The 12,406-nt window shown below is 33.1% G+C and overlaps 1 protein-coding gene across 1 annotated transcript; it reads left to right on the forward strand.

Moving 5' to 3' along the window:
- The first annotated feature begins 1,772 nt into the window (after positions 1 to 1,772).
- Positions 1,773 to 9,477, forward strand: LOC127704817 (uncharacterized). The gene is made up of 3 exons (XM_052209041.1): positions 1,773 to 1,910; positions 3,082 to 3,272; positions 8,708 to 9,477. Exons 1-3 carry the CDS (start codon positions 1,843 to 1,845, stop codon positions 9,412 to 9,414), a joined length of 966 nt encoding a protein of 321 aa, XP_052065001.1. The 5' UTR covers positions 1,773 to 1,842; the 3' UTR covers positions 9,415 to 9,477.
- Positions 9,478 to 12,406: the final 2,929 nt, after the last annotated feature.

Genomic DNA, 12,406 nt, shown 5'->3' on the forward strand with positions numbered 1-12,406 from the left:
AAGTTTATATATTTTTCTTTTCTTTTTAAAAGATAAATTTAATCGATAATTTTTTTTACTATAGTATCACAATATTCATGATATTAGCATTTCCAAATAAAGAGTTTTAATTTTGTTAGATGTGGAATATTTTAGGCCGTTATTAAAGACGTGATTGTAAATATTTATAAGTTAAATATTTATTTATGTATTTTATTGTAAATTGTGTGTCTCATAAGTCTATATAGGCTGGGCAATGATCTTTGTTTTAGCTGTTTTTGTATTGAAAATGTATATTTACTTGTACATGTAAGATCAATATGTGACACTTTAATAAAATAATCCAACATGTAACACTTTAATACAATAATCAAATATGTGACACTTTATGAAATAATCATTATCTTATCTATCGTCGTATTTCAAGCATCAAATGATATGTGATATTTTTGGGATGAAAAATGTAAGATAAAATCGAGGAAAACATATTGCACAAAATAGAAATTTTGTAATTTGACTAAAATTGAAAAGGACAAAATATTTTGACATTAATTTACATACAAAATTTGGTGACTATGTTGAACGAATCTATCCCATCGAACTAAAGATAAAGGATACTACAGATACAGTTAAGTCTGCCTCATATCTTGACTTACATCTAGAAACTGACAATGAGGGTCGGTTGAAAACAAAACTTTACGACAAAAGAGATGATTTCAGCTTCCCAATTGTGAACTTTCCATTTCTATGTAGCAACATTCCAGCAGCGCCTGCATACGGAATATATATCTCCCAATTGATACGATATTCCCGGGCTTGTATTTCCTATCATAATTTGCTTGATAGAGGATTGCTGCTCACAAGATAACTATTAAACCAAGAGTTCCAAATGGTGAAGTTAAAATCATCCCTTCGTAAATTTTACGGACGCCATCACGAGTTGGTTGACCGTTATGGAATTACCGTTTCACAGATGATATTGGATATGTTCCTTATGTCGTAACTACAATACCCTTCCCTTTTCACGAATGTGACCTACCGAATTAGACTATTTACCGGATTTGTAATAACATAAGCAACACGACGGGTGCCACATGTGGAGCAGGATCTACTTACCCTTCCGGAGCACCTGAGATCACCCCCAGTTTTTGGTGGGGTTCGTGTTGCCTAGTCTTTAGTTTTCTATGTTGTGTCATCTGTACTATTGTTTGTCTGTTTGTCTTTTTATTTTTGGCCATGGCGTTGTCAGTTTGTTTTCGATCTATGAGTTTGACTGTTCCTCTGGTATCTTTCGTCCCTCTTTTACACAAGTTTGTGATTTTTGCTTTTTTATCAGACTGCATATGATGTCGTTAGACTAAATTCGTTGGAGGTGTACTGATTGATTAATCAAAGTTAGGAATAATGCTCTCTTTTTTATTTGAAATTTGGCTTAGAACTAGCTTCCAATAACTGAGAGTACTCATAGATCAGTACTTAGTGTCTTTTGTCATGTTGACTGTTACTAAGTGTCTTTTGTCATGTTGACTGTTATTTTGTGCCTAGTACCGATCCGATTAGTAAAGTCCTTTACTTTGTCTAAAGATGTGAATAAAACATAAATTATGAGGAAAAAAACAGATGCAAAAGTTAACAACGACTTAGCAGGAAAATGCAAAATTATATGATATGAAGATTCACGATTGATAATATAAACCCGATTAGTGAAGAAATAAATTATATATATAGATATGTACTTATAAAATAATCTTATCATTTACCTCTTAACTATCGTAATAAAATTAAACTTTTATCATCCAAACTTTGTTTATCAGGTCGACACCATGTGTCTTAGTCCCAGTATAGGTCTTTGAAACTTTAATAATGGTAGCCTTCAGGAATACACTGCTTCGTTTAGCTCAGTTGCGAAAATTAATAATGGTGAATTCCAGGTAAAGTATCTTTACTTGATAAAAGTCGTAATTTTTTTAGATATTGTTATTTAATTGAAATATGCTACAAATACAGTTGTCTTTTCTTCACTGTGTATCGCATACACAATTAATGAAGTATACTATTTAATTAAAATCGGTTTTCACCGCAAAATATACATCGAAAAAGAAAGTATTGAAACAGTTGAACTCCAGACGGATTAAGTACGATAAGGTGCACATCTGTAGCCAGGGGGTAGCAGTTCGGGATGTTTGAACCCCTCCCCTTGAAAACAAAAAAAAAACAATATTATTATGAAGTATTACAGTCGAGAACCAGATTGACGTTTGATCATTAAGGTCAGAGCATCATGACTGCAAATAACCTTATCTCGAGACATTCTAGCTACGGGCCCGGTGTGTCGATAGGATAAGCATCTTCTCTAGCCCATCTCTAACCTCAGTTTTTTCTGTATTTCTGTCACTGCAATGTTAAACATTAACTATAAATAAGAAGATGTGGTATGAGTGCCAATTAGACAACTCTCCATCTAAGTCACAATGCATAAAAAGTTAACAATTATAGGTCAAAGTGCTTGTATATGTTTCTAATTTTGTTATTGAGTCTATGTGCATGCTATATTTCGTAGCCACTCTTTCAACATAATGTTTTCTTATTTATATGTTTAAATTATCGGTGGTCTCATGAGTGTTGGAGCGACGGGGTTCGATCCCAAGCCGTCTTAAACCAATTATTATAAATTGGCATTTTGCTTCAATGCATACGGCGTCCAGGAGTAAGAGCTAAATCTTGTAGGCTAAGAATAAAATGATATGTCCTGGTAGGTGACATGTCTTCCTTTGTACTGTTCCTCGTAATCGTATCGGTTTGATATTATATAAATATGTCCATATTATTAATATATGTAGCATATAACGTTTGCTCGCAGGATGTTAAGCAGCCAAAACTTCAATCAATTTGCCTTATTTTTTTTATTTTTTATTTTTTTTAATCTTAAATATTGTATATATGCATGCATCTTCATTACATGTACGTATTCATTTGATAAAGAGATTTTCCCACTTTTCATCTTTTTTTTCAAATGCATAAAGCCCTAAATTACCCCATAAAACCTCAATAATGTACTACTTAGTACAATATACTTAATAGATTGATACATTTTCATTACAGAACATATTCTAGTAACAATAAGTCTGACATTAACTATGAGATTAGGTCAATGAGACGATCAGACATCCAAGGCCTTTATGAACTGTTAGCTGAAAATAAATGGAATATGGAGAAATCGTATTTGGAATGTGTTTTTAACACTGATCCCACTGGGCTTGTGGTGGTAGTCAAAGATGACGGAGAGATAATAGGTAAGGTTGTATACATGTACATACTTGTAGTAAGTACCACGCAGTGTTATAAATTTGCATCTGCTAAGGAGAAGGGATAACTATTTTCAGGAATTGTTTTCGCACGAAAAGCCAGAGTTACGCGGAAATGGTTCAGGTTCTAGCTGGTGTAATGACCATATTTTTGTTTTCGGGCCTAGCCAAAGTTTCGTGATACTGTTGCTATAAATCAAATATTATATAAATTTTAAAATCGTAGATATACAAGATTGAAGCAACATTTGTTTTTCTTTAATTATAGCAATTTATTAAACAACCAACATATAAAACTTCAATGGGTTTTTCTCATTGTTGAAGGCCATACGGTTGCCTATAATTGCTTACATCCACTTCATTTGAACTTTGGTAGATAGTTGTCTCATTGGCAATCATTTTTTTTTTGTATACAAAACTTCAATGTAAATGTTGTGATGATAATCTGGCCTTATCGTCGAAAGTTCACCCAGTCCAAGTTGTAAAAGTCTGAAGTTTGTATAACCAACAGTGAAATATAAATTCATGAATACTACTGTTTGTCAAAATCAAAGTATTATATCGATGTTTCCAGTTATTTTTTTCAAATCCAAGGTACTTTAAGATATAATTTAGGCAGACTGATCTTCCTATATCTATGAATAAAAAATTTCCATTGTGTTATAAGATGTTTTATAGTATATATGTACATGTATTATTATTTCATCATCTAAATGATACAAGATCTAGGTGAATTACTCAGCATACATGCAGCAATTCTTTTAATTCAGACATGGACTCAAAAATGTACTTCCAGTCAAACTAGTCTTCATAAATCTTTGATAAAAACAAAACAATTGGAATATTAGAAGCAAATCGAAAAAGCATGCTTCCTCTGATTCAGTATACGACTTTACATTGTCGTACACTATATTATAGACGTGGGAGGTACATTGCCCATGAAAAAAGAAACTTAATAGTAAAAACATGAACGCTATAATGATAAACATATCAGTAGGGCAATTGGCAATATAAGATTGTATCACAACAGTTAAAAAAATGTGATATACATCGTATAACTGTGAAAATGGAAAACAGATATTTTGAAACAGTGGGTTTAAATGTGTAAACTGTATGAGTCTGTTGGTCTGGTTATGACTTTTTCCCCTGGTAATTTGTATCAGTCGGTAATCGGTTATGAATGTCTTGTTCTACACATTTGTGAGACCAGATGTTTCCAGTAAAAGGAGTGGTGATGTAAACGTCTATGTGACACAAACAAAACAAAATAAACTCTAAATAGCTTGCACAAAAGACAGTTGTGAAAATGATCGACACTAAAATATCTTATCTTGTAAATGATATGTGTTATGGATTCAGCAGAAAACGTTTTTGGGGGGATTCAGTTATAAACAGAATGAAAATAAAATTTAAAGCAAAGTTATTAAACATTGGTTTGATAAAAAAAAAACGTTGGGTAATTAAACGGTGATTTCACATAGCAAAAAAGAGATATAAATTTACTAAAATATGTTTAAAAAGAAAAGAAATGAAGAAAAAGGGACATGCATATAAGAGGCAAATGAACATTTCTACGAATAAGCATAAAAAGCCACGAGAGAAGGATGATTGTTAAAAAGAAAAGTAATTCTAAGGAATTTTGTAAAATATTGTTTATAACTTCACACAATTTAGGTAATAGAAAAATTTGAAAACATTGTTAGGTGAGTATGAAGTTTGAAAAGGGATGTTCTTTTTGCTTAGTTGATTCCTGTTTACCACAATATGTCCCTTTAAGGTGGGTCATTGGTATATATTTCCTCAGATAGAAATTTCTTATACTTTGTCAGAATGTAGATTTTTCCATGCTTTTTTCAAAAATATATTATAAAGTATGGATCACCGTGCTATATTTCAAGCTAGAAGTCGTGCAAAATTGCCCAAATTTGCATAGATTGTTCATGAAAAAAACATTTTTTTTTTAATTAAAGGAAATCTATGAGATAGAATTTTGAAATAAAATATGAGAAGACCGGTTTTAAATTATGCTTTAAGAAAATAAAAAGAAAAAATGGTGTCACCGACCTTGTTTTCTTGCTACAAGTAAAAACTGAAAATTTCTCTATCATTCCTTATAAAAAAATATATTGTTTGAGTTATCTCCCCTTAAATGGCTAAGTTGACAATTTGATTTGAACAAACACAAATATTTGGTATTTAATAAATCAGTCTGAATAATGCAATAAATCACTTATTTTTCTTTACTCCAATAAACAGTCTAACCCATAATTATTAATTGCCAATTTGTCTCAAAATTTAAGCAAACAAATAGACCTATTGCGAACTGCTATTTTATGATCCAAGATGGCGGTATACAGTTAATCTATCTTAATTTGTAATAACATATGCACTGGAACAACATCAATCCCAGAACTCTCATTTTGACCATGTACCTCTACAAACTGTCAAGGATAGTTGCATGCCTACTTGGTAATGCTATTGTGTAAACATTGTTTTTGGTGTTATTTTTTCACATTGAAACGAATTTTTATTTCTTAAGGTCTACAGTCTACATGTTCATTTAGATATGTTTAAAATACATTTCGCATACTAAAACAAGTGAAGATATAATAAAGGTCAACGTTTTTGAGGTAAAATGTACGCATTTAACTGAGCACTTGACATAAACTCTCTAAATCATGATATTAAGATATTGAATAATGTCGTCTGCATCATTAGATTGTAATAATGAGATTTTAAATTCAGGATTCTTGTTTTGGGACATGAGCCTCTGTACATGTACCTAACTGGAATTTCTCCACCATATTTAGAAAGGGTGTTAAATAAGAGCAGTAGTTAATTTCAAATGGTCTATCATAGTAATGACGTATATTTGAAAATATTAAAAATAATAAGGCAGGAGTTTTGACAAAATATCATTGTAGATATAGGGCAACAGGCTTACGTTTTCCAGTTTCAAATATTTTCATAGTTGCCTTCACAAATATGTAGAATACGACATTCACAACCAGAACAGTTATTAAATCCCTTCGTATATGACAGCGTATACAAAGGGAATCACCACCAACCCCACACACACACACCACGGGAGAAATTACCGACTACTTACCGCGGGGGGGGGGGGGGGGGGGGGAATCACAAACAGCACAACATTTATCTCTTTTAAACCAGTTGTTTCAAAATATCCGTATTTGATTTTTGCATGCTTATTTCATTCCTGGCAAATATATTTACAAATACAAATTGGAAATTTTAAATGTTTTTTTTTTTTTGGTTGTTTTATTTTTACATCATCAACTGATAATGAATTTTAAGAATTTACATACTTTTTTTAGTCCATGAATACATTTAGCCGTATAAAAAAAATTTAAAGTTCCTGAGATGAATCAGTTTATTCTTGTATCCAATTTTGTCATGTCAAAACCTTTTAGAGCTCACTTTGTGATATGAGGGTTTTTTTCATTTTAAAAGGTTTTAAAGTGATCTGCAGTTGATAACATCCACGTCATTTGGTTGATGGTTTTCTCATTGCCAATCATACATGTATCCAATCTCCAGAGTTTTTGATATATTGTAAGAAGAGCGTGAATTGGCGAAACAAATTCGTTCTTGTGTATATATCAAGTAGGAAATCATTCATCTAAATTTATTGTAAAGATTTTCCCGATATTATGTTTTTTGAGTCACAATATGCCCACATATGTTTATATTAGAGAATTATGATGATGATGTGTCACAAAGTTATTAGTATCTTTTATTGACATTAATCTGTTAATACTGAGCGTATATTAAAATTTAGATGGGTTTTTGTTATTGTATTTTATTCATCGCTTTTTTTTCTCTCTTTAAGATTTTGCCCACATCTTTTAAACAGCACTTTGATTTTTTCCTATGTTTCAATTAGAGTTTTTTAATCAAGTATTTGTTTGCATGTTTGTAGAAAAGGTTATATCACGACTGTATCAAAAGCTATTATATCATGCGTAACATCAATTGTAATATACATTCCCCGACTCATCGGACTGTTTATTTTTTGTCATTATGAGCTATAAACAGCAATGTTATGAGGAAGAATTACTTAAATCTGTACTACATAAGTTTGACGGTCACCATCAGGAGTTAGTTGCCGGGGGCTCGAGCCCAAAAGTCCCCCTAGTCTGATTCTGTACCAATTGTGTTCTATTCCGGATTTGACATTTTGACAGAGTTTAGCATGGCGGTCGATGAATGCATTACAGTTGCCCTGTCTATGTACTCAGTCTCGCTATGCTTGGAGTTCGGGTTTTGTTCTTGATATGTAAATTCAAAATTAATTTCAGAGATTGGACATGGGTAAATTGTGGTTGCATGTATATGTACATTTATTTTAAGATTAATAGTACTGAAGAAAACTTAAATGTGTTTACCGCTACTTATATCATGGTGGTCAGTTTTTATGGGTGGAGGAGGCTGGAGCACCTGGATAGAACAAACCCTCCTTCGACAGGGCAAGTGACAATCCTTGCCAATTAAGATCGGAGACGAAAACGCGTCACCACGAGCGGGGTTCGAACTTACAACATCAGAAAATATTTTGAAAAGTCCATAATTCATTTTATAAAATTATGATATTCAGAATATTTTCGAAATTGGTCACCAATTTGATGGAAACATATATTTATAATTACTTTCAAATATGTCAGATGTATCCGTTTATATATGTTTTCTAGATTAGGGATAATTGTATTAGATTATCCTTCTATGAACCCCAGTCACCTAATTGTTGTTTTACATTTTTATTTATGACAACCAAAATGTTTATTTTACGTTTCATATTGATAATAATAACGGATTAACATGTTTTAAAATTCACAAAGTTTCAGGTGGTTTAAAAAATTTAATTCCTTTATAAATTTAAGTTTATCCCATATCTGTTTTTCACGCCCTCGTTACAAATGACAATAATTGCTTGTGAATACTATAGACCACTGTATTCTTCAAGAATCATCATAGTGCGGGACTGACTGTCTTAAATAATTTCAAAAGGACAGAAAAAGAGAAGTCATACCATCTTTCAATGCATACTGCGGTGGGATTCAAACATTTTTACTTTATAAGTCAAATCATGTACCTTTAAAGAAAGAACGAATGAGTCAACTACAAAATTAAATAAACAGATTGATTGATTGGTGTTTAATGCCACTTTCAGCAATATTGACTATTTCGTGGCAGTCAGTTTTTATTGGTAGAGGAAGCCGGAGTGCCAGGAGAGAACCATCGACCGTCGGCAGGAAAATTGATAATCGGCTGGTCAATAAGATTGGAGTCGAGCGCACCTGCCACGTGCAGAAAGTGAAATTAAACTCGACAATAATACATAACATTTACTTTTTTCATTTATAGAAATATTAAATCATATAATTTGTTTTATTTATTTTCTTTAGGACACAATGGTATACTTTCACACAGTGAGACAATTGCATCATCCGGAATGAATATTGTCAAGGAGGGTTACCGTGAATTAGGTATAGGTCAAAAATTATTCCGTAGAGTAATGGATGTAATGGCAGAGAGGAATGTCGGTGGCACAGCTTTATCAAATCGAATTTCATTTTATCATCAATTCGGTTGGAAAATTCAATCATTTACACTTCATTACAGTATGGGCAAAGTAAACAAATCATTTATTAGTGATGTTCCCAGCGGAGATTTTGAGGTGGTAGCATTGAAAGATGTAAATTTTAAAGACGTTGTAACGTATGATACCGAGTTACATACAGTTCCTCGCCCAGTATATCTCACACAATGGGCACTTCACAGTTCTGCTAATGGATATGTTGCTTTAAAGAGTGGTCGTGTAGTAGGATATGGTGTATTACGCCCAGCTGACGTTGGTCATAAGATGTTTCCATTGTTTGCAGATAACCCAATTCTAGCAAAAGCATTATTTTGTCATTTGGCGTCACATATTCCGGAAGGAGAGGACTTAATTTTTGTACATCCTATTGAAAATGAATTGTCCAATCAATTTGTTGCGGCAAACGAATTGACATCATATTTGTCAATGACTCGCCTCTACAACAAGTGGAACATTCAGGTTGATATTAATCGTGTGTACTCTACATCTAGCACTGAATATGCTATTGTTTGAGACTAATGACTCCATTAATATAATTATTGCAGTCATGTTTTAAAAAATAAATTTTAATATTTATACCGCTGTCAGTATATATTTCGAATGGTACAAAGGTAATCTCAGTGACAGGATGGGAAATCTATGTCACACTAAAATGGTGACCAGAACATTCGCATTGCGATAAGTTGTCTTATTTTTCTCTTGATCACATTGTAATCGAATTATGAATTGTTGTGCTTGCAAAGTACTTTACCGGCTCATAGTTATCGGATTATTTTTTTTTAAAGTCACAAACAAAACGTTAGTTTTCGAAAACACTTTGACGTCCAGAAAGGGGCGTTATCGTTCACACTTGCAATCGAAAAGGACCAAATTAGCGAATTATTAAAGCAGTCTAATATATTTTACAAAAACTCGGTATTCAAACCTAATTAAGGATGAAATATTGCCATACCATACTTTCCTAATGAGACCGCTGGGTTTTAGGTAAACGCATGATGTTTTATTCAAAAATGTTGTTCTTCATAATCTGGATTAAACCGTTGTTAACACGAGAAAGTAGCTTTGAAAGGTTGCTTAAAACTGTGCATATCAAATACAGAACAATTACAACGCTGAGACCGTCCAAACAAAAAGTAAAATATATCCACAACGCGTAAGCTTCATATGTTACTTTTCTTAAAAACCAGCGGTTTGAATTTCTTTAGCAACACTTACATAAGATATGATTGCCAGCATATAACATCTAAAGAATGTACATTTGAAAGTAGCGACTAAACGAGAACTTAACAAAGGCATTAAAATGTAAAATGTATAGTTAACAAAATGAAAACAACATGTTAAATTTCAAGCGTCAGAAGCGTTTTTTCTGGATTTACCTTCATCAGTTTTCGAAAACTAACGTTTTGTTTGTGACTTTAAAAAAAAAATAATCCGATAACTATGAGCCGGTAAAGCCAAGGGTTTATAAGAACCGAAACAGTTGATGAGTTTTATGACCAAAAGGGACATAAAAATAGCCAAATCCATCTAAGGTCATCTTTGCCTGAGGGAGTTGAAACCTCATATAAATTATGAATGTGATGATTGTGGGATAAAATTTGAAGATAAAGATTAATCGAAAGAGAACAAGAAAAAAGACACAGATGTGAAATATACTGCTGGTTGGTGGTTCGTCTCGGGGGATAACACAAGCCCAGTATGTGCTGAAATAATATTTCTATGAGACAACTTATCGTGAAGCAAGTGTTCTTTTGCCATTTTTGTGTGTACATCGATGTCTTCACATTGTATCTGAAGTTTTATATTTTGCTCACAAATGATACCCCCGATATAAGTATTCGGTAAAGAGAAGATTGACGAGCAACGTATTTCAAAACGCATCACACGGTAAAATATGATCACATAAAGCTATATTCATATTTCAGAAAGCCCTGCTTTGTAGTTCTCTAGAAAAATGCATCTTCATGCGTTCCATTGGAATTTCACAGAAGATAAGTAATTGGTCTTCCTTCACACTACTGAAAACCCCAATATTACAAGAGTCCTTACAAATAACTATATATTGCTGGAACCACCGAATAATTCACGAAGCCTTTTACTAAATAATTTCATGTTTTGTTTTCGAAATTAAAACCAGGCTAAATATTATTTTTATATACGTTTGCACATTTATGGCTCTACAATCTGTTGATACCTGTATCTTGGCATTGCACAAGGTCATGTTTTTCTCCGACTGTTAATAACGTCTTCATACTAAATCCATTGGATGTTGAATGTGTACTGATTGATATTTTAGTCTTAGATGCATGATTTTTTTATTAGTTGTTATTGACTTTGAACTAGCTGTCAGTAACTGTGAGTACTCTCAGATCTGTACTTAGTGTCTTTTTGTTGGGGGGGGGGGGGGGGGGGGGGGGGGGGTGGGGGGGGGGGGGGGATGTATAAGTACCCTGCGACGTCCACTCTGTGTTTAAGTTAGATGTATTTCTGATTTGTATCGATCTGATGAGTTAAGACCTTTTCAACTGATTTTTATAGTGTGATTTTATGTTGTACATAAATCATACCACATCTTCTTATTTTTATATTTAGATGAACATGTACTATGAAACTGACTACCATAGAGGCGGTGTGAATCAAATGTCGATCATACAAAATTGCACTGTAACACCACTGTCCCAGGTAAGGGGGAGAGTTGAGCGCTCACAAACATGTTTAGCCCTGCCACATTCTGTGCCTGTCCAAAATCAGAACCTGTAGTGCAGTGGTTGTCGTTGGTTCATGTCTGCCAAATTTGTTTTTCGTAAATTGTTTTGCTATAAATTAGGCCGTAAGTTTTCTCAATTGAATTGTTTCATATTTTTCATGTCGGGGTTTTTATAGCCGACTAAACGGTATGGGTTTTTCTCATGGTTGAAGGCCGTACGATTGCCTATAATTGCTTACATCCACTTCATTTGAACTTTGGTGGATAGTTGTCTCATTTGCAATCATACCACATCTCCTTATTTTTTTATAAATGTCTGTTAAAATAGATACAATCTAATATACTGAAATAACTAGAGACACAATGTACCACACAATGTACCACAAAATGTACAACACAATGTACCACACAATGTACCACACAATGTACCACACAATACGCCAGTTCCAGGATACGGCAGTTATTTGAATCTGTCATGTGAATTCCACCACCACGTGACCTAAATGTAGGCATCGTCACTTTCAACACATGTTGAGCGAACGGGTAAAAAGTTTGATCTTATACTGCACAAATTATTTTGGAAATTAAATCTAATAAGTTGGTCACCCTCCCTTCAGTCGTACGGGAATTAAGATTACGTACTTACGGAACATAAATTATTTATAGACTACCCTGCAGAATGACGATTCTGAAAGTGCTTGAAACTTTAATAGAGCAGTGATACAGGCGCGCCTTCTATCTGGTAAATGACGTCATAAAGGCGTGCGAAATTCACGATCTTTTCCGGTGAAAGACATG

This window comes from Mytilus californianus, unplaced genomic scaffold (assembly GCF_021869535.1).
Source record: "Mytilus californianus isolate M0D057914Y unplaced genomic scaffold, xbMytCali1.0.p SCAF_6, whole genome shotgun sequence".
NCBI classification, from domain to species: Eukaryota; Metazoa; Mollusca; class Bivalvia; order Mytilida; family Mytilidae; genus Mytilus; species Mytilus californianus.

Excerpts from the sequence above, each read along its gene's own strand:
- LOC127704817 (XM_052209041.1), top strand. The coding sequence starts at position 1,843 with ATGGTAGCCTTCAGGAATACACTGCTTCGTTTAGCTCAGTTGCGAAAA. Across the intron at positions 1,911-3,081 it reads TTAATAATGGTGAATTCCAG|AACATATTCTAGTAACAATA; the intron begins GTAAAGTATCTT and ends TTTTCATTACAG. Across the intron at positions 3,273-8,707 it reads AGATGACGGAGAGATAATAG|GACACAATGGTATACTTTCA; the intron begins GTAAGGTTGTAT and ends TATTTTCTTTAG.